Source organism: Mus caroli, unplaced genomic scaffold (assembly GCF_978045245.1).
Source record: "Mus caroli unplaced genomic scaffold, Mus_caroli_1 scaffold_10, whole genome shotgun sequence".
In the NCBI taxonomy this organism is placed as follows: Eukaryota; Metazoa; Chordata; class Mammalia; order Rodentia; family Muridae; genus Mus; species Mus caroli.
The window spans coordinates 83717060-83742382 of record NW_028227265.1 but is presented as its reverse complement, the minus strand read 5'-3'; the positions used below and the strand labels follow the sequence as shown (position 1 = coordinate 83742382).

Below are 25323 nucleotides of genomic sequence, written 5' to 3'. Positions count from 1 at the left end.
GGTAAATAAAACAGTCTACAGTTCACAAAACAATGTACAAAACCTGGTGTCATGCAAAGCTGACCACATCTACATCTTACATGTTATCTCTACTGACCCTAGATACTCACAGACAAGTGCCCTGGAAGAATTCGTGGTGATGTGCTGTTGGGAATAGTAAATAGAAAACATTGACGTATCCATAGCACAGAGGTATAAAAGCCATAAAATAGTTACTTAATGAATTCCAAAGGCCACATGAATGAACTACAGCTGCATGCAGATGTGGACACTTTAAAATTATGGCTTTGGTTAGGATACTTGCAGAAAACCTACCAAACGTTATTTATAGAGATAGAAATATACAATGATTATACACAGAGGCATATCGAGGCTGAAAATCATAAAAATGCTAAAGACAAATAAAAAACCATATGGTTTGAGAAAAGGGCCATTCATGGAAGAGTCTGAGAGAACTGTTACATTTTATGTTGATTCAGTAATATAGGTGTCTGTGTTTTATTTTTACAGTGTTAAATACCCTTTGTTGGAGACAGGGTTTCTTTGTGTAGCCCTGGCTGTCCTGGAACTCACTCTGTAGGCCAGGCTGCCTGCTTCTGCCTCTAGGACTAAAGGTAAGCACCACCACTGCCTAGCTTGTATGCATATTTTTATTGTGATAAAATATATAACATAAAATTGGACATTTCAGCTTTTTATTCCAGTCATTTTAAGTGTTTAAATACATCCACCTTTTTTGCACAACCATCTCTCTCTCCCATCACTCCCATTTCTGGCGTTTCTCATTACCACTGTGTTTTAGGTTAATCAAGAAATCATTGTTGGAGCTGGAGAGATGACTCAGCCATTTGGAGCCTCTTGCCAAAGACCTCAGAGTTTCCCAGGCTCACAACTATCTGTAAGTCCAGTTTCAGGGTATCCGATGCCCTCCTCTGACCTCCACTGGGACCACCGATGTGTGTGTCTGTGTGTGTATACATATATATGCGTATATATAATAAATATATAACATTTTGCATCGATACACATAAATCTTAAAAAAAAATTTATTGCCAAGTCCAACGTCTTGATTCAGTTTTCTTCTGAGTTTTGCCTTTTTTTTTTTAACCTCTTACATCTTTGATCCCTTTAAATCAATTTTTCATTCTTTTGTACCAAAAGAAAAATGTAAAAACAAAAGAATCCTGAGTATGGATCCAAAAGGGACCTTCCCACTTTACGAAGGACCTGGAAAGGAGGACAAATAACGTGTCACGTTCAACAGTGAGCTGCTACAGGGAGCTAAAAGCGGCATCTGCATTTAGCAATGCGACGGATTTGACAGTAGTCCATCAACTAACAGCCCGCCCGGAAGCACTGGAGTTTTGGATCCGCTGGCGGCTGGCTCGGGTCCACCCACACCCACACCAGCTCCGGGTCATTTCCCCGCCCACGAGGCCGGGGAGTTCTAAATTTATGGAACGGAGCGCGAGTGGGAGAGACAGCCTGCAGCAGCTAAGCCGGTTGCTTTGGACTCCGCTCCGATGTTGGGTGTTCTCCAGGCCTGGATTTCATCGTGCTCTCGCCCAGGACGCTCTTTGGCCCCGCCCCGGAAAAGGCGGAGCATAGCGAGGACTAGGCTCTGATTGGCTGTTCAGAGCAAGACCGCTAGGCGCGAGTTTGGTGTCCCTGCCTTTGGGAGCGGTAGGATGGCTGCTAGGAGAAATTTGAGATACTCGGGGAACCCGGGGTAAGTGCTGCCGCCCCGAAATCCGCCCAGGATGGGCTCATCCGGTCCCAGAGACTCGCTGACCCGGCCTCAATTCCCACAGCCCCGAATCGTAGAGCCAGGAGTCAAGCTGTGTGGTAGGGGAACTCAGACACCAGCGTCGCTTTCATGTGACAAGCAAATATTTAATAGTAATCATTTCTGGTCTGTCGACATTGCTTTTTATTTCTAAGACGCAGCTGTTTTCGTAATAGAAAACACGGAAGCCAAACGAAATCTCTAGCGAGGGACCAGGCAGCTGCTTGTTTAGAGCTTGGGCTGGCCTTGCCTAAATGCCTAAAGGACTTTCAGAGTGCTTCATGGATCTTTTCATTATATAAGAGATGTGCACCTGAAAAGAAGTTAGTAAGCGGCCCGAAAGGTTAGCTCCACCAGCTCCTGGCGAAGGATATTCTGGGCGTGTCTGGCGCGCATCCAAAGCCTGGTAGAGATTTGGATAGAAAGGTCTCTTCTGCGTAGGAAGTCTTCCGTGGGAAGATTACCTATGGAAGATGATGCTTGTAGCTACCACAGGACACAGATGGTGGGGGAATCCACATTCGGTGAGCAGTGGGAAGGAAGATTTAAAAAGGGCAAAGGAGCTTATCAGGGCAGGCTGGTTTGTGCTTTTACCTTTTTTGGTTTTTCGAGACAGAATTTTTCTGTGTGGCCCTGGCTGTCCTGGAACTCAACTCTTGTAGACCAGGTTGGCCATAAACTTAGAGATCACCTGCCCCAGCCTCCCAAGTGCTGAGATTAAAGGTGTGAGCCACCACCACCTTTGAGCAAGGGAAAGGAGCTTAGAACTTGATCTGCTAAACCAGTGGTTTTTGTTGTTTCAACATCTTGAGGTTTGGAATTTATGAAATCTGTTCATCATCACTCCTAAAACACCCGGATGCATACAGCAAAGATTATATAAAATGGTTACTGTAGAGATCTCCTTCCTTTGGAAACTGCTCCAGGACTCCAGCCCACAGTTAGAAGGGAATTTCTCTGGTTTTGGAGCACACACAAGAAACAGGTGGAGGGGCTGGTGAGATGGCTCAGCGGAAGGTCCTGAGTTCAAATCCCAGCAACTACATGGTGGCTCACAATCACCCGTAATGAGATCTGACACCCTCTTTTGGTGCGTCTGAAGACAGCTACAATGTACTTGTGTATAATAATACCTAAATCTTTGGGCTGGAGCCAGCAGGGACTGAGCAAGTAGAGTTGACCAGAGCGAGCAGAGCAGAGGTCCTAAAACCTCAATTCCCAACAACCACATGAAGGCTCAGGCTCACAACCATCTGTACAGCTACAGTGTACTCATATACATAAAATAGATAAATAAATCTTAAAAAAAAAAAGAAAGAAACAGGTGGAAAAGAGCTCAGGCTAGGCAATTTATGCCTCCAGGTTGTCCCACCTACTTCTGTTTCGAGGTGCCAATCAGAAGTCACTTAAGCTTTCTGAACTCAGAGTCACAGTCTGTAGTTATCCCAAAGCAAACGCAGTACAGGTCTGAGAGTTGGCTACAAGTGGGGAGTCCCAGCCCCCTCCCCTCTCAGATTATTACTGCGGCATTCTGTGCTGGGAGTGTGGGTGGCGATAAGTCTTTTATATTGTAGCCTAATACACACAACTGAGATGGTTAACAAAGTGATAGGTGTCCCCCCCAACCCTGCTCCCCAGTGGTTTATTGCCTGGCTTCAGCTCTGCTGGGTGAGCAGTAATGAGGACAATTTGGAAAGGTGTGCCTTGGAAGGAGTATAGCTTACAGTGCTTTCCCAGTTGCTCAAAATGTCTGCTGAATTCCCTTCTAAAATTTTGTCATCTGTGTTTTAATAGTGCAAAGCGTTCAAAGAACACTTTGAGAAGCACATATTCCAGGAACCAGGTAAGCAAGATTGTTAATGTGATTTTTTTTTCCCCCTTAAGCCATTGAAAGCAAAGCTATCATTTTGTGGGAATCATACTTTGGAGAGTTCTCTTAACAAAATTTTTTCTTTGTTTCTTTTCTTTCTTTTTTTTTTTATTTTTTAAATTTTGAGACAAGGTTTCTCTATAGCCCTGGAACTCACTCTGTAGACCAGTCTAGGCCTTGAGCTCAGAGAAATCCACTTGCATCTGCCTCTGAGTGCTGGGTCACCATCACCACCTTAGCCTCCACCTCCACACTTGACAAACTTTTTTTTTGTTTGTTTTGTTTTTCGAGACAGGGTTTCTCTGTGTAACCCTAGCTGTCCTGGAACTCACTTTGTAGACCAGGCTGGCCTCGAACTCAGAAATCCACCTGCCTCTGCCTCCCGAGTGCTGGGATTAAAGGCGTGCACCACCACGCCCGGCTTTGACAAACTTTTTTATAGCAGCTTTAAAAAGTGTTTTATCCAGAATTTTGGAGAAAAGAAACTTTGTCAACATTTTAGAACCATCTTTTCTTCTGAGTCTAGTTTCTATTTTTATTCAGATATTTGACATCGCGAAAAAGCTTTATAATGTTTTGAAATGTCATTTTTTTTCACTTAGTTTTTTAAACAGTTGCATATGCGTTTATAAAATTCCTCTTGGTTCATATATGGTTTTATTTTCTTCAGGAAATGCCTGTTACAGGCAAGTGTATTTGTGTAACACTCTTGATTGCTAATTTCAAAATCTTGTCCAATGCCATTTCAAGTTAGTGTGATGAGGGAGTTTGCTTTTCAGGTTCACGGTTAGCCTTTCAGAGCGCTTTTGGCCTTCTTGTCTGACCCTGGCTTTCTCCCTTCTCAGGCAGGCTCCCTGCCCTGTTGAGCTGAAGCTAGCCTTGAATAAAGCTCCTGCATTGTGGAGCATCCCTGGCATACCCCCTGGGGATCTGGCAGCTTTCTCCCACCCACCACTACTCAGTAGCTAGAATTCACTGCGGCCTGGAGGGATTTCTCCAGCCAGTGTCTGGAATGGTTATTCTCTGCATTCAGGACCTCCCTCTGGGAGTTAACTGCAGAGCACTGATGGATGCTTCTCTGGCTTGAAAGCCAAGCCTTCTGCTGTTCCTTGGCATCTCTCCATGTAGCGCTCCATGAGCGAGACTTTCCCTGAGTTTTGTCTGCCAGACGTATTTGCATATCTTTCAGATCTTCCAGATTTTTCTTATCTGTTAGTAATAATATCCTCTTGTAGTTTGTGAGCTACCATAGAAGGTTTTTCTCCTTTTGGTCTTTCATTGGGATTTAGGGTTTAATCTGTGTATTGAAATAGATTGAACTGTAAACCTGAGTCTCTGTCCTGTAGGAAGGAGACTTCAGCCCGGTGTGCATTCAAAACTGCATATGAGCTTTGGGGCACATGTCCTTTTTCTGGGGAGGCGACCATAGCTTCCCCTATATCGAGGATTTAGGTAAATGATACCCTGTGGGCCAAATGTAGCCTGCTATTTGTCTTTGTACAGCCTGTGAACTAAGAATGTTGGGGGTTTTGTTTGTTTGTTTGGTTTGGTTTGGTTGCATTCTAAAATGATTTAAGTACAGTGGACATGATGGTTGCCACCTATTTATAATCCTAGCACTTGGGAGGACAAAGAAAAGCTGACTTAGAGTGACCTATGAAAGTGATAGGAAACTCTTAGGTTCTGTTGAAACACAGTCATGTCCATTCCTTCCTGTCTCGTCAATATCTATACCTCCGTATGTAATAGCACAGAAGGCTAGTGGCCCACAGAGCCAAGATGTCTGCTCTCTGGTCTCCATTCAGATGGTTTACCCAACCCAGCTCTCGATCATCAGAGTAGTCTGTGGATCGAGAAGCACCAGGCGTTTCCACGGGCTGCAGGACTGGCTAGATGGTCCCTAGGAGAGGGGTTTAAACTGTGAAGCAGTTGCGGGTTCAGTGATTGCTTTTATTCACTTTTAGAAAGCTGGTCCAAAGCCCAGGCCCAAGGATGTGTTTGACTTTTCTAACAATTCTGATGTCTCAAGCATACGGGGAGAACTCGAGGAAGAAGAGGAGACTTACGAAACCTTCGGTCAGTGTTTTACGTCCCTATTCCTGACTGGAAACGACAAGGCTTAGTTCATGAGAGTCCTGTGGCCATCTCCACTATTTAATTCCAGAACATCTTTGTCCTAAAGCCCCCTGACACCAGTCGACCCTCACTCCCTTCCTCTGATCCCCGGACACCACCCGTTTACTTCCAGTTTCTCTGGATTCTTCTCCTCCGACATTTCATGTGTGTAGGATCACGTAACAGCTGTCCCATCCTGGAGGAATGCTATGACTTGTGTGTAGAATCGTAGAACAGCGATCCTGTTTTGGTGAGAGTCTATGACTTAGCATCACGTTTTCCAGGTTGTAGCATGCACTTACTTCATCCTTACCCTTTTGGCTCAATAATGATCAGTTGGCTTTGGGTTCTTGAGGTTTTTTTCCTTGATCATTTATGCTGCTGTGAACACTCATGTTCAAGTTGTTTTGAATGTGGGTGTGGATGGGGTGTGTGTACATGTGTTCAGTTCTCTGAGCCATGCCACTAGGAGAATTGTTGAGTCTGTAGCAACTCTGCTATTAACAGTGTGTCTTTTTTATTCTACCCAGCATCATGAGTATAAAATAATGTCTCATTGTAGTGTTGTGTGCATATAGAGTAGATCTAGGACATAAAATCTATCTATCTATCTATCTAGATTTGTTTATTTAGTTAGTTGTTGGTTTTTGTTTTTTGTTTTTGTTTTTGTTTTGTTTTTGTGAGACAGGGTTTCTCTGTGTATCCCTGGCTGTCCTGGATGGCTCAGCAGTTAAGAACACTGGCTGCTTTCCCAGAGGTCCTGAGTTCAATTCCCAGCAACCACATGGTAGCTCATGACCATCTGTAATGGGAACTGATGTCTTCTTCTGGTGTGTTTCTGAAGAGAGTGACAGTGTACTCACATACATAAAATAAATAAATCTTTTAAAAAGAGTTTTGTTTAGATTTATTTTGTGGATATGAATGAGTCTTTTGCTTGTGTGTATGTCTGTACCATGTGCATGCATGGTGCCCATGACGGCCAGGAGAGGGCGCTAGATGTCCTAGGTTGAAGTTGGAGTTACAGAACATTGTAAGCTGCGGTGTGGGTTCTGGAAATCAAGCCAAGGTCCTTGGCAAGAGCAAGTGCTCTCAACCACGGAGCCACCTCTCCAGCCCCCCAAACATGCTCTTAGTGACAATAAGGTTTTTTATCACCGAGGTATAAGATAAAAAATATTTGGAAGTAGCCTATGAAACTGACTCTTTCGGCCATTTAAACATAATATGCTGTTCTTGTCTTTACAGACCCCCCTCTGCACAGTACGGCTATCTACGCAGAAGACGAGCTGTCCAAACACTGTGTGTCCTCCAGTTCCCTGGCCACCCACAGAGGGAAGGAGAGCAGAAAGTACGGCTCTCTCTCAAGCTGCTGGCGTTTCCTGTTCGTTCGTTCGTTCGTTCATTTGTTTGCTTGTTTGAGAGGGTTATGTGTTGTGTGTGCAAGAGAGCACAGGGGCCTGGGGAACCCAGAGATGGCGGCTCCCCCGCAGCCTGAGTTCCAGATGACACTAAGTCTCCTGACACGAAAGCTTGGTACTGAACTCAGGTCCTCAGGAAGAGCAAGTGCTCATAACCACTGCGCCATCTCCAGCCCTTAGGCAGGTGTTTGTTTGTTTGTTTGTTTGTTTGTTTTAATAGAAACTAAGAAAACTAACGTCATTTCAGGATCTTTTGAGTCAGATTGTTATGACTGTCCTCAAAAGATCTAACTGGTACACAGCAGCGCCATTTTCTGTAATTGTTATTACGAATCATACTTTTGATTGGCACCTAGTTAGTTATCTTAGCGCGCCGCCTCTTTAGTTGGGTTAGGGTTTTTAAGTGAATCTAGAGGGCCTAGTGTCTGTGGTGATGAGACCAGTATCTGTCCATGGGCGCCAGGGCTCTGCAGCCTTTAGTGATGTCCTAAGTCATGAAATTACTGTTTAGATTTTAAATCTTTCTTGGGTTTATTCCAAGGTTATTTATCAATATTTTTGTTTGTTTGGTAATTACTATAAACGGGGCCTTTCATTTTATGTGTTGTAGTAAATTATATATGTGAAAGTATAAGCTTCGTACATTAAGCTCTTCCTGTGTGTGTGTGTGTGTGTGAGAGAGAGAGAGAGAGAAGGAGGAGGAGGAGGAGGAGGAGGAGGAGGAGAAGCCAGAATGACCCTGGATGTTCTCCTCTATTGCTTTCTACCTTATTTTTGTGAGACATCATCTCTAACTGAACCTGGACTTCATGAGTTCAGCCCGAGTGGCAGTCCAGGAGCCCCTGGGAGCCTCCTCTCCCCACCCCAGTCAATACTGGAATTACAGCCAGCTTTTTATGTAGGTAGGAGGGGCATTTGAGAGACCAGTGGCGACATGTTTTCACAGTTGGGGGTGAGGAGGGTGGGCAGTTATCTCGAGGACGAATGGAAGTAAATGGGCATGAGGCATAGTCGAGATGCACACCAGTAGGTCTGGGTGATGCTGGAGCAGAGCTGCCAGCCTGACTGATCTGGGATTGCTTCGTGGTCAGTGAAAGTAAGGCAGGGTTTGCATATAAGTTCAAAAGAAAGTCAAGGCTGGGGGAGGCATGGAGAGAGCTTAGCATGCCCCAGGACTCCAAGACAGTTGGCACCTTTGCCCCAGGGTGTTCAACTGCTTGTTCTTGCATCTCTGCCTCTTTTCTCTCCTTCTCTCTATCTCTCTCTCTTTCCCTTCTTTCCTCTGTCCCTCCCCAGCCTCCTGGTTAGCTGGTCTTTCATGAATAGGCTCTGCATCTGAGTCCATCTCTGTTGAATCCGAGGCATCTGGCTTTGGTTGTTGCTCTTAAGTCTTCCACTCCCAGCCTGCCTGTGTCTGCCTACCCAAGGCTCTAAATCAGCACAGGGTGTTCTGTGTTCTACAAGCAGCAGGCATTGTCCCAGCCGTAGGCCCAGCAATGCCCCACAGCATTGGGAGCAGTGATGTGGATGAAGCGCAGTTCTCAGACTTGACCACCCTGGACCACGATTGCTCGCTTGCCTAGGGAAAACTGATGTGAGCACACATGGGAAATGGGCAGTCAATCAAGGGTGACAGTCCCGCCCACGAGAGAGAAAACTCAGCACCTTCAGCTTGTTTTCACGCAGAAGCAGCGGGTAGAAGGCATTATGTGTGATGAGATGCTGACAGCTTGTTGTTTGGCACAGCTTGGACCCTTCTGAAGATGAAGCAAGTGGAGATGAGTCTATCAAGGACAGCACAAAAAAGGTATGGGGAGTGTTCTGCCCACTGTCGTCATTATAAGACACTTGGTGCTTTACTGGAGTAGATATAAGCAGGGAAGAATGTCCTGTAGCAGGCTTTTCTAATACAGAAATGCTTTAGAGTAAAGGAAGGTTTAAAAACTCAGTTATATTCATCTATTTTGTGTGTGTATGTATGTACATACATAGATATGTGGGCACGTGTGTGGAACTGAGTGTGCGGGTCTTTCTTCACTTGCAGCCTACAGGTCTCAGGACTGACTCAGACCATCCGTCTTGGTGGCAAGTGCCTTTCCCTGCTGCCCGTCAGACCGGCCCAGGAGAGACAGTTTTCCATCTGAAGCGTTAAGAAAGAATCCTCACAGCTCTCTTTACCCAGTCAGCTTCTGTAGCGTCTGTTAATGCTTTGTGGTTCACAAAGGCAGAGAGAGTCAGGCGGCCCTAGTCACGTTGTCTTCTACATGCCATGTTTAGCGATATTTACAAATGAGAAACGGGACTTGAGAAGACTCATAGGATTTGAGCTTTCTAAACTAGCATGCTGTTTCCTTCCTAAGCCGAGGAGAAAGCTGGAGCCCATCATCGGTGAGTTGGACAGCTCTGCAGGTGATGTAAGCAGGAAGGTGGCATCTACAGAAGGACCAAGGTCGCGGCAACACCAGGCTGCTCCTGCAGCACCGTCACCCCCTGAGAGGCCAGCCGAGCCGGTCACTCCCAGGAGGACAAGACTCCACAGCGCTCAGCTCTCTCCTGTAGACGAGACACCAGCAACCCAAAGTCAGCTGGTGAGCAGTGCTTGCCTCCACCCTTGCTCGGGGAGAGAAGAGTTCATTAAAAAGATAAGGGAGGAAATAAAGAGGTCTTCTTATGGTAACAATAGGCTTAGAGCTTTTATCACAGAAAGCTATGTTTCATCTAGAAAAACCTGGAAGATCTAGAAAGGAAGATGAATTGATCTACAGTCCCATAACCCAGAACAGCGTCTGTCCTGGGGCTCACTCCACAGTTCTTCCCTGTGCCCCCCTCACCATCCCTCGTCACTCTGGCTCCCACGGCATCCTTTGAATGAAGTAGTGCCTGCAATCTGGCCGTCCGTGGATGTCCTCTGTATCTATTGGTGAAAATTACAATGTCGGAGCATCGATGAGGTTCTTTTTAGAATGACACCTTTTATTTTTGAGATTATAATATAATCACACCGTTTCTCCCTTTCCTCCCTCCAAATCTTCCCATATACCCCTTACAAGTACTTGGCCTCCTTTTTCATTAATTGTTAGGTCGTGTGTGTGTGTGTGTGTGTGTGTGTGAGATCCTAAACCTGCTCAGTGATGGATTTCTCAGTGGCACAATCTTTGTGTATACCTTGCTTCCTCTCCTAGGAAAAGATGCCATGAGTCGTCTTTGTCCTCGAGGTGATTGAAGTGCAGCGTCTCGTGTTCTTCCATATGGTTTGTTAAGTCACTTGGCTGACTATGTTAGGTCACTAATTCGTTCTCATCTCTGAAATCATTTTCAGTACAGGAATGTGTTTGCTCCTCCTTCCGGGCCACGAGACAGGTGGAAGACTTTCTGGATTCTGTCTTACACACTCTCCCAGGGTTCCCTTCTGTATACATAGACAAAACAATGTTTTCTTACTTTTATTAACATTTACTGCATGTTAGGTTATAGACAGACCCTCTGGCTGCCTGCCTTCCTTTTTCCCGAGAGGTCAGGCCATCTCCCTGTGAGAGCCCTCTGGGACAGAGTTGGTGAGAAAGCATGGCTGTTTCCTTGTAGCTCCTCCCTTTCCAGCTAAGGTGAGACTGGTCCTAGGGCCACCATGCTCCTTGAATACAGGCCAGACCAGGACATAAAAGGAAGCCTGCTTATCCCACTGAAAACCTGTAAGAGCCAGAAACCCCTTTTCTTTTCTGAACCTGAAGGGTCTGATGCTCTCTTCATGGCCCCTGTCATGTGCTATGTAGTGGCTATCTCTCTTCAGGCAGCTTCTGGGGATGAAGAGGTTGGAGGCTCTGATCCCTTCATGGCCCTGTCATGTTGCCCATGCTGTGGTGCTCTGTCCCCCCCAGGGCTGACCATGGCTGGCTGTAACTGAGGCCTGCTCTTCTAAAAGCTCACCTGAAGGGTAATTTCCTGTCAGCTCTTCTATAAACCTGCTGTTCTCTTCTTACCACAGACTGTCTGTTATTCTCCCTCAGGGTCTTTCCTACACAGTGCTCCCTGGGTGCTTGAAGCTGCTGTTGGCTGTAGTGTTTCTGCTTGTCGGGACGTGTGACTGACAGGACAGTTCAGTTATATCTTCCTACTGTGTTTCAGTGAAGGAGATGGTGATCTATTTGACCTATCAGTTATGCAAAGGAGATTGGTTGACTTTCTCATTCTTTTTCTTTTTCTTTTCTTTCTTTCTTTCTTTCTTTCTTTCTTTCTTTCTTTCTTTCTTTTTTTTGCATGACAATTTTACACATTTTATTTAGTTCTTTGCATTTTTTTGGTTCTGATTTGGTGTTTTTGAGATCAGGTTTATTACAGCACGCAGACTGTTCCTGAACTTGTGCCTCAAGCGACCTTGTGCTGCCTGACCTCCTGAGTAGCCAGGACTGTAGACTCGTGGGCCTCCATCCACACTGCCGCCTGGAGGATTTAGGCTGTTTCCTAGAGACTTTTCTTTACTACTGTTACCATTTTAAATCCACAAATCATCATTGGGTGTCTCTGTAGGGCGCAGTGGGATGGTTTCTGTAGAATGACAACATCAAGCTAATAGATCCATTCGTTTAGCTTCCTTTTTTTTTTTTTTTTTTTTTTTGTGGGGGGTGGTGGTTTAAATGAGGTACCCACCACATTCTCTGGCATCTGAGTACTCGGTCCTCCTTTAGTAACACTGTTTGGATCTCAAAAATGTATCCTTCCTAAATAAAACTTGGTGCCTTTAACACCAATCAGCATCTTTGCTCCCCCCCCCCCCCCGCCCCGCCTTGTCTCCTAAGCACCATTTCCTTACCCAGGAAGACTTGTCCTCTGGCAGTCTTGGCCTTGTGGGTGGATTCTTTGGTTAAATTACTTTTTATATAAGTGTTGATATAATGAGATGTAAGTCTACAGTCTTGCTATTTATTTTCTGCTATCCTTTCTGGATTTTCTTTTTGTGTTGTCTAATAAGCACCTCTAAAGGTGCCTCTATTGCGTGTATACATTTATGTATATTTAGGCCCAAGTAGACTATCTTACCACCCTGGTGGAAAGAGAGAGAGAGAGAGAGAGAGAGAGAGAGAGAGAGAGAGATTGGGATTGCTCCTCTGTTGGTGATTCTGAAGTAACTGAATATTTTGAGTGTTCAGTTCTTTCTGTGACTTAGGTTTGCTGCTGTTTATTTTGTGTGCTGGCCCTGGATTAAAATGATTCATCTTTAAATGAGCAAAGTCTATTTAGACATGTGTTAGGGACATGCATGTCTGTCTATATGTCTGTCTGTCTATCCCCGCCTACTTTCTAGCTGAAAGCCACTTCTCCCCAGGGACATGTCACCAAGTAACAGTGTTTAGCTCCCTCTCTCCATCCCTGTCTTCTGTGACTTTGGTTCTGTCACTCTTCCTGTATTATGGCTCTGACCTTACTGGGTTGCCATTTTCCTTGGAGCTGGAAACCAATCCTGTAGTGTTTTATTTTCCCACATTCCCTTTCCACTTCTCTTGTCCACCCCCTGCCTGATTCCTTCCTCTCGGCCTACAGGGCACCCCACTTTCTTTCCTGCAGTTGCTAGTGACTCTCCCAGACTTTGCAGTCAAGCATCTAATTCACCTCTGCCTTCCAAGGATGCTTGTGTAGGTGCAGAATTCTGAGCTGACAGCCCTTGCTCGGCTCTTGAAGGATGCCACTGCAGCCCCCGGCCTCCCTAGGTCCTGCTGGAGGTTTGTCACTGTCCAGGAGCTTCCAGTGCCTCTTGTCCCCACCGGCATCGGGCTTTCCCTTTCTCTTAGCTTCACATGTGTGTGACATGTGCTTTGGTGTATCGTGCTGGATTTAGCTTGACTACGGCCTGGTGAGCTTCTCACACCTCCACGTCATGAAAACTGTAGTCATTGTGCAAATGTACATTTCCTTTCTAGTTCTCACTCTTCCTTGTCAACTTCTTAATTTGGGTGTTTTACCTGCATGCGTTTCTATACACCACATGCATGCTTGGTACCCACAGGCCCGGAGAGGGTGTCAGATCCCCTGGAACTGGGGTTACAGACGGTACCATGAGTGGTGAGCTACCATGCCAGTGCTGGGAATTGAACCTGGGTCCTCTGGAAGGTCAACCTGTGCTCTTCCTTGCCGAGCCATCTCTCCAGGCCTTCGTTTTGAACTTTTATCATACATATTTTAGATCATAAAACACTGCACTTTGGATCCGGAGACTGATGCTGTCTAACAGGTCCAATAGTTCTGACTTATGTACTGGGTATGGTTTTATTGCTTTCATTATTATACCTAAGTACACTGTAGCTGTCTTCAGACGAACCAGAAGAGGGCGTCAGATCTCATGCAGATGGTTGTGAGCCACCATGTGGTTGCTGGGATTTGAACTCAAGACCTTCAGAAGAGCAGTCAGTGCTCTTAACCGCTGAGCCATCTTCCCCAGCCTGCTATTTTAAAACTCACTAGACATTTTTTTTTAATGTGTTGTTTTGTTGTTTGTGTTTTGGGGGTCGTGTGCTTATTTGAAACTGGTCTCAGATAGCCCAGGGCTGCCCTGAACTCACTTGGTAGCCAAGGGTTATCTTGAAGGGCTGATCTTTGTGCCTTCACTTCCTGAGTGTGAGAGCTGGGATAACAGGCTTTGCCATCACTGTGTGTATGTGTGTGTGTGTGTGTGTGTGTGTGATGGGGAGTGGACCCAGGCTCTGCACACGCTGGCACATACTACCAGCTAAGTTGTGTCTGCAGCCTATTTGCTTTGTTTTGTTTTTGAGACGGGGTCTCTTGTAGCCTTGAGGCTGTCCTTAGACTTGGTGTGTTACTAGAGAGGATCTCAAACTTAAGGTCTCCTGTGTGCTGATAGGGTGCTTTCTAAGAGAATGCCCCACCCCTGCGGTTAGGAGGTGTGGCCTTGGAGGAGGAGGTGTGTCACTGGAGATGGGCTTACACCAGGCCCAGTGTTTCTGCCTTTTTGCCATGTACTTGTGAATCAAATGTCAGTTCTCAGCTACCGCACCATCACGTTTGCTGCCATGTGACATGAACATCTGGCAGGGTGCATCACTGTGCTAAGTTTATGTGGCACAGGGGGTGGAACTCAGAGCTTCACTCTGTACAAATTGAGCCACATTCCCAGCCGTCAACATTGGTTTGCTTAAGCCCACGTGGAGTGGTTTAATTACACCCCAGAGATCTGTTCACATTCTGCTCATATGGGTAGCTAAAGATATTCTCACATGTAAATTATATGGGTAGCCACAAATGTCACCATAGGTATTCTTGTGAGCAAGAAAGAGTGGGTGATGTGAAGATGGATGGAACAGCTATGACACCAGTCACAGCCAGCAGCTACTGGAATCAACAGAGAACAGCTTTGCTCCAGACTTTGCTGGGGGAGGGCTGTGCTGCCTGTGTCTTCTGTTCCACAGGGAGGGTCTCTATTAAGACTGTCCCTTCCCTTCCTAGACATGATGACAGCTGCTTCAGCCTTTGTTTAGATCCAGCCATTGTCTGGTTCATCTTTGGGCCAATCTGTCTTTGTTCTGTTTTTGTCTTGACTCTGGGTCACATTTTCTTGTGTGTTAGTTTTAGTCTAGAACTTGAAACTGTAGTCCATGGTGTTCTCTGTGTCCCATCCTTGTGTGAGTAGTGTTAAGTGCTGTCCCAGCAGACACTCTGACTTTTGGCTGGGTATTTTGATGTCCCAGGCTTGCTTTTGCCCTCTGCTAGGGTGAGTGGAGAAAGCCTAAGACATTCTCCCAGTATCTGACTTAGTGGGGCTTTCTCTCTGTTTATAATTGCTTTATGACTAATTACCACGAAGTTAGTTACTTAAATATACACACTTAGCATTTCACTATTCCTGGAGGCCCAGAGTCCAGTTTCAATTTAGCTGGCTTCTCTGCTCAGAGCTGAGATCAAGAGCTATCCAGGGCTCTCTCACACGAGACTTGGATTTATCTTTAAAGAGTTTTCAAGTTGTTGATAGAATTCAGTTCATTGAGGCTTTACAACTAAGGTGCCTGTTTTCTCTCTTTTTGGAGGTTGAGTTGCTCTCAGCCCCGGCAGGTGCTGATCACGTGGCTCCTGAAGTATGGTGCCTGCAAAGCCAGCCAGACGCTCCAGGCTACAGAAGTGTTCTTACTCACACTTAAGAGCCCCCTGTTCACAGGCACCACTTACTTATTCCACAGGGAGGGAATTCTGCCTGCCAGTCATCTTGGAATTCTTCTTAGCACAACCCCGTGATCTTCCTGGTGGATCCTGTTAGGAGTTGGTTTCAGGCTTCATTAGGAATTGGGTCACTCGCAGGCCTCCGGCCAGCCAGGGAGTGTTTCTCAGCGTGTTTGCGCTGCTGTCCTCTCTTAGGTAATCCCATAGACATAGTTAAACTTCACCACCCCAGTGTGCTGGGTGCTGCTGCTTCATGTACTGGGACTGCTTGGCCTGAGATTGTTTATTAATTATCTCTAAGTCCTAAATAAGCACCGCAGCCAAAAGCGGTTGGTGGTTTGATAATGTTGTCATCCTAATCCTTAAATTTCAAGGAAAATAATTTTTCCTAAATTAAAAAGTTATATTGTTTGTTTTCTTTTTTGGTAGAAAACTCAGAAGAAAGTGCGGCCGTCTCCTGGCAGGAGGAAGAGGCCAAGGCGCGGAGACACAGACTCAGGTACTGATGGCACTTTATGGCTTGTCACTTGTACAGGGCGTCTCGGGAAGAAGGCTAGTTTTAAGTTGTCTTAGTCATCAAAATAGCAGACAGGTTTGTTTTGTGGGGGAGGTGTTGAGACAGGGTCTCTCTGCATAGCTCTGGCTGTTCTGGGACTCACTGTGTAGACCATCTGGCCTTGAACTCACAGAAGACCATTTGCCTCTGCCTCCAGAGTGCTGGGACTAAAGGTGTGCGCCACTACTCTGACTTCAAATGCCACCTGATTAAGAAATTATGGCTTTGGAATAACATCTTTTTAATCATTTTGTCATGAAATTTTAAAAAATGAATATTTGTACATGCATACAATGTGCTTTAATAACATCTAACCCCCATTCCCTCCCCTCTCCTCCCCACTTGTACAAACTTCAGTTCCCAGAATCCACATCCGGCAGGTTACCACAATTCCAGGATCAGCGCCCTCTGCTGGCCTCCAGGGGTACCTGCGTACATTCACATAGACTCCTAGACATCATAGAAGTAAAGAACTTCTGTTAAAAAGATGGGCTTCCATGCTGCAGGCTGTGCTCTCTACACTCTGTTGTGGGGGCTGAGCGTTGAGGTTTAGCCTTTATAAACAAAGCCTCTATGACCCACCCTACCCCCTTTTTCTCTTCTCTCCCTCTTTCTTCCTTTCTTTCCTCTCTCTCTCTCTCCCTCTCTCTCTCTCTCTCCCTCCCTCCCTCCCTCCCTCCCTCCCTCCCTCCCTCCTTCTCTCTCTCTCTCTCTTTCTTTCTTTCTTGCATTTTTTTATCCCTTGCAGTGCTAGGGCTTGGGCATTGCCCATCCTGGGAAGGTGCCTTGACCACATCTCCAGCCTCTTTATGAACTGCTCCCACCCCCTGAACACTTTTATGTACAATTTTATCAAGGTGTTTTTATTTCTCTTGGAGGAGTAGAGAGTCAAGTTATTGAGTCATAAAATATAAATCTCCCAATTTCCCAAGTAATTGTAAACCCCTACTGTATGCTATTTTGTTTCAAAATGGTACTGAAAACAGAAATAGCAATGTCACAGGGACTCGTGTAATGAAGTTTAATGTGGCTGTAAAGAGGCCCCATTGCAGCACATGACAGGTGCACCCTGTCCCAGGAAGCAAGGGGGTGACACAGCAGGGCCGGCAGACTGCCCTGGCTCGGGAAGAGGTGGTTGTGGCTCTAGCCGTGCTTATACTCTGGTGGGCCTACTTTTGTTCAGGGTTTCAGAGCCTGGGCCTTGAGCCAGTTTACAGATATCGAGTGTATAAACTGACATGTGCTTGATATTCTAGGTGATTCTGAAAGTATGCATATCTGGTGTCTGGAAGGAAAGAGACAGAGTGACATAACGGAGTTGGATGTTGTTCTGTCTGTATTTGAGAAAACCTTCCTGGAGTATAAGTAAGTCCCTTGGTGTTGGCACCGGTGGGCCTGGTCAGCTGTGCTCGGAGTGGCACTGGGTGGGTCCATCCCCGTTCCTGTGTTGTCACGTGTCAGATGATTCTATGTGTTCATTAGAGTCCCTTTGCATACATTAATTATGCTAGTGCGAGCTGTTGGCTCATCTATTCTTGAGTTCCTCATAGACTTTGATCTAGAAGTGTGTTTCTCCAGTGCTGTTGGTTTTTCTCAGTCAGGTAGTGTATGGCAAGTATGGCCCGCTCCAGTCTGTTAGCTCCCGTGAGAGCAGCGATGGGGAAGAGCCCACGGCCTCATAGCCTGCGTCACTCATGGCAGAGAACAGCCGCCACATCAGGGCTTCACTCTTGGGCTAGGTACACACACCCCTTCAGTTATCTGGTCCAGCCTCCGGTGGAGAAAGTTGAAGAAACAGCTCAGTCAGTCAGGTTTGGCCTATCTTCCACCAGCACAAATCCGGCTTTGTTCTCTCCTGAAGAGAGTGATTTATAAAACTTAAGACATTAAACAAAAATATTTGTAAAATGCAGCCCAGCAGAGTGGGTCTTAGAGTCACACACAGCTGTGAGCATGTGGCTTGCCTGAGATCCAGCTCCTCTGGAACGCTAGTCAGGGAGTCAGCCTAGGATCCTCCACGGGGAAGTGGGATCAACAGAATGTAGGCAGGGTGGCTTAGGCAGAGGCCCCAGTGCCGGAGCGGGGAGCACAGCATGGGACTGTGGAAACACTGTGGTAAAATATCCTGAGGAGCAACTCAGGAGGAAAGGGGATTATTTTAGATCACAGTTCCAGCTTGGGGTCCATCACTGAAGGGATCAAGGCTGCAGGCACTCGAAGCAGATGGTCACATCCATGGACCACGGCAGACAAACTTGTTGATTCTGCTGGCTTTCCCACTCTGTCCAGTCCAGGGCCCTACCTGTGGAGCAGTGCAGCCGACGGTCAGGCTGGGTCTTCCCACCACAAGTAGCTCTGCTAAACATCCCTCACCAGCATGCCCCAGGAGATCATGATCCAGACTCCCCTGAGAGACCCTCTTCCCTGGAGATTAGTCCTGACAAAACCAAGCATCCCGACACGTCTGCTAACCTTCCCCATCCTGGCCGGCTTTGTCCTCTGCACTGTCCCCTTGTTCTCCACTGCACCTGCTCTAACGATGTCGCCCATGAGCTGTCGGTCTACCCAGGACCTGTCTTTCCGTGAGCAGCCGAATGCTTAGTCATCCCTGGAATAGTACTCTATTAGCCATCCTGATAGTTGTGAAGTACACAAGGTTTTGTATTGTGTAACAGAACGTACCGTGGGCCATTTTTAAGCTGCAGAATGGCTATCTGCGCATACATCTAGAACTTGCTCATTTTGCAGAACTGAGAGTCTGCAGCCACTAAAACAGTTGACCACTTTCTCCGCTCCACAGCAGATACTTTTATGAATATTGGTGTCTTTTGGTCCCTCCTCTCGGTGTTTTCTGTGTATATAGCCAGTAGTTGAATAGCTGAACCACATGACATTTGTTTTAATTTTTTTTTTTTTAACCATCTCTAATGTTTTTCTGAGAACTTGACAGGGTTTTAGAATCCTCTCCTCAGTAACTGGGGCAAGGGCTCCCTAGGTAAGAGGGTTCACTCTGCAAGCATAAGGGCCCATATGTGGCTCTTGAGTCCACATAAGAAGCTAGGCGTGGCTGTGCACGGCTGTAACTCAGTGCTGTGCAGGGCAGAGACATAAGGGCTGCAAAGACTGAAGACTGGTTTCATGGGAAACCCAGTCTCAGGGATTAAGGAGGAGGGTGACAGGGCAGGACTCTGGTTGTCTCTCCTGGCCTCTGAAAGCACAGGCGTGTGTGCAACACTGCCTCCCACCACATTGCATGTGTGCAACACTGTCCCCCCACCACATTGCAGCCCACCTTGTGCATATTTAGTGCACGCGTGCGTGGATGTGGATATAGGCTTGTTCTGTAGTTTTCCTGTTCCCCTCATGATCAGTGTGGCTGATCTCTATACATTTCTCTCTTTTTTTAAATCAATTTACAGGCAAAGAGTAGAATCTGAAAGTTGTAATCAAGCCATCAACAAGTTTTATTTTAAAATGAAAGGAGAACTCATCAGAATGGTAAGTTTCTTGTATTTGTTTGAGACAGGGTCTTTGTATGTATCCCTGGCTGTCCTGGAACTCACTATGTAGACCTGGCTGGTCTCAAACTCACAGAGATTTGCCTGCCTCTACCTCCCAAGTGCTGAAATGAAAGGCAGATACCAATACACCTGGCTACTCTAAAATGTTTTAAACTAAAGTTGGGACATTATCCTGTGGTTGTAGAACAGCTTGCATTTGCTGGCTCTGTGACGAGAAACACATGAGAACTCCTCTTACTTCCTTCTCTGCGTGTGTGGATGTGGAAGCCAGAGGCCCACTCTGAGTAACTTCATCAATCACCCTAAAACTTACTGTTTGAGACAGGTCTCACTGAACTTGAAGATCATTGGCTTCTCCAGGCTGGCCAGCCAGTGAGCTCGGCTGGACCACAAGGACCGGTTCGTCCCCACCAGCCCCTCATAAAATCCAAATGTGTCATTGCCGGGATCCAAGCTTGGGTCCTCTTGCTTTTGTGACAGGCGGTTTACCAACTGGTGTCTCCTAGGGGCCTTCTCATGTGGAACTTTACACAGTTCATCTTGGAAAATGAGATATACTTTATTTTGTTGTCATTGTAGCTTAAAGAAGCCCAGATGTTAAAAGCTCTGAAAATGAAGAACACCAAGGTAATCACCAAGTCTCTTAGTGAGTCATGGGCTATGAACCAGGGGAGTAAGGCAACACTTGCTGGTAGTTTTGTGACCTGCAGTTTTATAAGGGCTTTTGTGGGCTTGGTCAGGTTTCTATTTGCTTTGTAATGTTAATGGACACTGAGGAATGGGGATCTCTGTTAGCCTTTTGACGTTCCAAGTTGCCCCCCCCCCCCCCCCCAGAGAGATCATAGACAGAAATGATTACCCCTGGGCCTGTAGTGAATGAAACTGCTAAACAAGTCAAACTGGGAGGCAAGAGGAGGGCCCATGGACCCAAAGTCTTAGCTGAAGTGCCGAAACTTCTCCCATGTTAACCTAAGTACGTTATTATATTGCTCAGATAATTTCCAACATGGAAAAGAAAAGGCAGCGTTTAATTGAAGTCCAGGATGAACTGATTCGGTAAGGTAATATCCTGCACTATCTGAGAAGTCATCTAAAGGGGCAGTGGCGTTTGTCACTTAGGGGAGTGCTGTAAGGACCGTCATCTCTGATCTGATTCTCAGCATCTGGTCTGGTCTCAGGCAGTCTGATTACAGCTTTAGCTACGTAGACTATAGGATTACACTGCCTGGAACTTGAATCAGGCTCTACCATTGACTGCAGACTTGGGTGAGGTACTGACTGTTCAGGGCCTCAGCCCCCTCGTGTGTACATGGGCGTAACTGTACCTGTTCCTTAGAGGGTGTCCTGTGAGTCACTGAGTAGACCTAGGCCCAGTTGTGTGCTGCTCTCAGGCAGAGAGGTCTGTTTATGTTGCTTGCTTGCTTATTTTACTTTTTGATAGATGGTCTTGCTATGTAAGTCAGTCTGGTCACTGGCTCTTCAGTGACGAGACACATCAGTCCTTATTCTGAGGTCTAGGGTTGGGAGCAGTCCCCGTGGCCTGGGGTTAGTGCACACTGTGGTAGCCTGTCTGTACATTTTGGGATTCTGAGGTACGGAGTGCGAGCCAGAGGCCGACGTGTAGTAGAGTTTGCCATGCTCTCTACTCTAAAGATGCTTTAACAATGCTTGGACAGGCTGGGGATGTGGCTTGGTGGTAGAGCACCTGCCTGGCATGAACCGCAGTGAGTTAATTCCTAGGACCACATGGGTGTGGTAGCACAAGGCTTGAGCAGATAGGAGATTTGTCAGCAAACACTTGAAATACTCTTAATTACTAGGTTGTGTTTTGTTTTTTTGAGACAGGATTTCTCTGTATAGCTCTAGCTGATCTGGAACTTAGTTTGTAGACCAGGCTGGCCTCGAATTCTTGTAGATTCACCAACCTGTGCTTCCCGAGTCCTGGGACTAAAGGTGGGCACTACCTTGCTGGGCTAAGTACTAGGTTTTAAGTGACTGCCACAGGATTTTGAGAGAGACAAATTAGTTGTCTGTTCTGATATTTACAGATTTAGTCTGTGGGTCGACACTAGAAAATGTATTCACTGGCTCAGGCCAAAACAGGAAAACTGGGGTAAAATAGTAATATTGGCAGTAACAGTTCACAGCTTCCTTTATGGGAGGGCACTTTTCCTAAATACTTCATTCAGTTGGCCCATGCTTAGTCAATATGATTCTGTGAGGTAGGTCATTGTATGGCTCTATAATTAAACTATAATAAGGCTGTTCTATTCAGCTTGTCATCAATGTGAGACCATTGAGACATGTTGAGACTGGCCTCTTTAGTTCCTTTTCTAGGTGAAATTGTAGTCAGACAAACATTTTGAAAATGCATAGTAAGATAAAGTATGTGATGGTTTAAACTTTGCATAGGAGGCGCCTGAGGCACTGGGGAATCTCTTAGCTACAGCCCGTCCCATCCCTAGGGAAGGCAGGGAATGCAATCCTGGCCTGGCCATGCCGTCAGCTTGGTACAGTTTGCTGAGAAATCTTCAGTTTGGTATGAAGAGCTCTTTTTAAAAATTGAAAATAAAATGTTTTCATAGTTTATTCTGATCATGGTTTCCCCGCTTTCGTCTCCTCCCAGATCCCCCGCATTTCACTTCTCCAACTCTGTGCCTTCTTTCTCTTTAGGAGAACAGACAAATAAAAACCAACAACCAACTAACCAACTAACCAACCAACCAACCAATATAAAACAAAGCAAACAGAGGGAAAAACATGAGAAACACACACTATTCTTCAATTCAAGCTTAGGTTTTTTTATATTTTTATTTGCAGCCTCACTTCCTCCCCGGCCATAAGTCACAAATTCCCTTTTCTTTTATAGGTGAAGAAACTAAGCGTCAGACACAGGCAGTTCGCCCAGGGTCACACATCTTTCTCTCCAGGCTCTGGGACAGTTTTTCTGCTGATTTTATTTGGCCACAGAAACTAAGGATTTTCAAAAGGAGAACTTTTTGCATGACTTCCTGGTTAAGCTGTCAGGAATTAAGCTGTTAAGCTGCCTATGCTCAGAAAATGTCAGCCAAATTTATATTGACTGCAGTAGTTCCCAGGACTTGAGTAATTTGGTGGATTTTGTCATCTGTGAGGCATGTCCCCATGGCTGTCACTGCTCACTGTGTGTCATAGTTGCGTTGAGCAGAAACCTAGGATCATTTACGCGTTCATAGTGTGCGAGGCGAGCCAGGTCAAGTCCACTTCTGTTCTGTTCTTCCCTCACCCAGGATGTTCATTGTACACTCTAGACTGCTGGACTAGATTGTATGTTGTTTATATGGGAGAAATGTTTTGTTATTTTTGGTTTGCGTTTTTGTTTTTTATAATGTGGGCACCTTAATATTTTCAGTCCACAAACAACACATATATTTCTATTAATTTGTATTTTGTAAAATTTGTTTTTGAGATTAAGAAAAATTTTTGTTATCTAGATTAGAACCACAACTGAAACAACTACAAACAAAATATGATGACCTTAAAGAGAGAAAGTCATCACTTAAGAAGTCCAAGCATTTCTTATCTAATTTAAAACAGCTGTGTCAAGATTACTCAAATGTACAAGAGAAAGAACCAAAGGAAACAGAAAAGGTGAGTCCTGGTTACTGCGCATCAGACGGGATCCAGGCGTTTGCTTGTACAGTACCAGCAGTTTGCAGAAAGGTAACGGACAGCATTATTGTAAGTCGGTGAGACCACAGCATCACCTTCTAGCTTCCTACTGAAGAGAAGGAAGACTCCGTTACTCCTCAGAGCTCCTAGGCGGTGTGTACTGTGCACAACTGTGAGTTAAACAACTGCGCTCTGCTTTATCAGTTTCCATCAGTCCTCAGCCCACTCAGACGTGCTGTAAAGACCAACTACCTTTGTCCAGCCCATGTTCATACTTTAGAAGCCATTTCATTGAAATGGCAGGAGTTACCTGAGGGGCTGAGAAACAGTAAGACAGTTGGGAAAATGTAGTTAGCTATTATTTTAATACTTTGAAGTTGCCTCTGAGACCTCGCTGTTGCCATAATATAACATAGAAATGTTAGCTAAAAAATTATAAATTTGTATATCTAATAGAATTAGAAAAGTACTAATAGAATTGTACATAGAGTTTTATGAATAGAATTGTGTGTAGAATGTGATACACAGTCACACACCATGTCTTCATGTATCTATGAGCAGGTTTGTCTACTTCACCGCTAAATTCAATTTTAAGGTCTGCCATTGATTTAAGTTTTCCGAAACTGAAGATCTGTTCATATATTAGAGCTACTAAAATATACATGTTCAAAATGTGCCTCAAGTTTATTTTAGGGATCCGATTATTAAATCTGTGAAAGTTAAGAGTAGCATTGATCCAGTCTGAACATAATCCTTGGTTAAGCAAGTAAAAGGAAACTTGCTTTAGAAATTTGTTTTAAAATAGATGAGATTGAGTTAACACAGCACTCCACCAACACACTTGTCTAGTCCAAGTTTGAGGCGTGACTTGCTATGTTGAGTCAGGTAGATGCCAGTTCTTTGAGCCAATTGGTCTTGCCTGGGGTACAGAGATCTGTGAGAGCTTTGCTGAGCAGTTCCTCGTGGTGTTGTATTAGCAGTTATGTTCTGAGGAGAGGAGATGGCCCAAAACCTGTTTCCTAATGATCCCAATGCAACAAAAGAGAGCTAGTGGACAACTATCAAAATCGGCCTTGGTGGTTAGGGTTAGGAACTAAAAAGATACCAAAGCATCGCTATTTGTGAGTCTAAATTGTTTTCCTTTTATCAACAGTATGATTCATCTAGCCTTCCAGCTCTGTTATTTAAAGCAAGAAGCATTCTGGGAGCCGAAAACCACCTGAGAACCATCAACTATCAGCTGGGGAAGCTGCTTGAGCTGGACTGAGAACTGAGCCTCCTGCTGCCTTTTCTGCTCCTGACAGCAGCGCCCCTGTGCTGACAGCAGTGAGACCCGCTTATCAGGATATACTACCGCTTTGTCATTCAAACTAAACCACACCTCTTCAGTTGTCTAATAACTCAGAAGGCACAGCCATATTTCTGAGTATTGTGTTCATAAATTTCAGTCTCTTGACAGGTTAGTCATCACCAGGCATAATAAGCTTTTTAACTACAATAAACTTTAATGATGTCAGTGCAAATGCAAGCATAGAATGATCCTGGTTAATTAGGAGCATCTGCTGAAATATGTCAAAGGTAGCCTTCAATAAATCTGGCTTAGGTAAACCAAGTGATAGAACAGTTGCTATAAACAGGTTTTACAATAAGTTAATAATTTGATTTTTTGTATGATGTTAAATGCAGGGCCTTGCACATCTTAGGTAAGTATTCTAATGTTGGGCTATAGTCCCAGCACTAATTTAACATTTATGTTATCAAATCTCAGGCTTCAGGCAAATTGTAGCCTGGTTATGTATGTTCTATCCGCAGTCAGCTATTCTGTAAAGCTTCTATAATTAGTTCATCAGGAATATCATCCATTGAACCAAGAAGGCTCTTATCTGCAGCGTCAGCAAATTCAGCATCTTCTGTAGCTTCTAAGAAAAAGGCATCGTCTTCATCATCCCAGGCAGTGGCAGAAAGCCCGCCGGCTGACAAGTTGCAGGATGGTGGGTTTTGACAATCCTTGGTCAGTGAGTTGCTGGTTTCATCTGTTTCTCCAGAAGTGAAGTCTTCCTTTATTTTGGAGGGAAGGAGGAAAGAGGAATAAAGATTAGTCAGAATATGTGACTTCAAATACGTTGCGTTAAGGTATAAAATAATAACCAGGTTTTCAGCAGTCAATGACCATGCTGGCTGCCTGCTGTGAGGAACAGTCAGCATGGGAAAGGGTAAGTTAGCTCAGAAGTGCTTTTGTAGCG

General features: G+C 45.3%; 2 protein-coding genes across 8 annotated transcripts in view; one reads left to right on the top strand and one right to left on the bottom strand.

The window, feature by feature from the left end:
• Positions 1 to 1637: 1637 nt before the first annotated feature.
• Cenpu (centromere protein U) lies at positions 1638 to 24379 on the top strand. The gene is made up of 13 exons (XM_021169877.3): positions 1638 to 1729; positions 3581 to 3629; positions 5621 to 5732; positions 7020 to 7122; positions 8939 to 8999; positions 9553 to 9780; positions 15782 to 15851; positions 17165 to 17273; positions 19328 to 19406; positions 20009 to 20056; positions 20424 to 20485; positions 22903 to 23059; positions 24234 to 24379. The coding sequence occupies exons 1-13, from the start codon at positions 1689 to 1691 to the stop codon at positions 24345 to 24347; spliced, it is 1233 nt and encodes a 410-aa protein (XP_021025536.1). The 5' UTR covers positions 1638 to 1688; the 3' UTR covers positions 24348 to 24379.
• Positions 24380 to 24562: 183 nt separating this feature from the next.
• The window catches only part of Primpol (primase and DNA directed polymerase), a 40410-nt gene continuing 39649 nt past the window's right edge, over positions 24563 to 25323 (bottom strand). For 6 of the 7 annotated variants that reach the window (XM_021169874.3, XM_085843966.1, XM_021169876.3 and 3 more), the window contains one exon: positions 24563 to 25138. In XM_021169874.3, the coding sequence (XP_021025533.1) occupies positions 24893 to 25138 (246 nt within the window). In that variant the 3' untranslated portion in view covers positions 24563 to 24892. The remainder of the gene's footprint in view (positions 25139 to 25323) is intronic. The other variant, XR_015048653.1, reaches the window with a different exon arrangement.

What these genes read in the sequence shown, in the direction of transcription:
- Cenpu (XM_021169877.3), top strand. Translation starts at nt 1,689, where the DNA reads ATGGCTGCTAGGAGAAATTTGAGATACTCGGGGAACCCGGG. An exon ending in AGATACTCGGGGAACCCGGG is followed by an intron (nt 1,730 to 3,580) that starts GTAAGTGCTGCC and finishes GTGTTTTAATAG; the next exon opens with TGCAAAGCGTTCAAAGAACA. An exon ending in GGAGACTTACGAAACCTTCG is followed by an intron (nt 5,733 to 7,019) that starts GTCAGTGTTTTA and finishes TTGTCTTTACAG; the next exon opens with ACCCCCCTCTGCACAGTACG.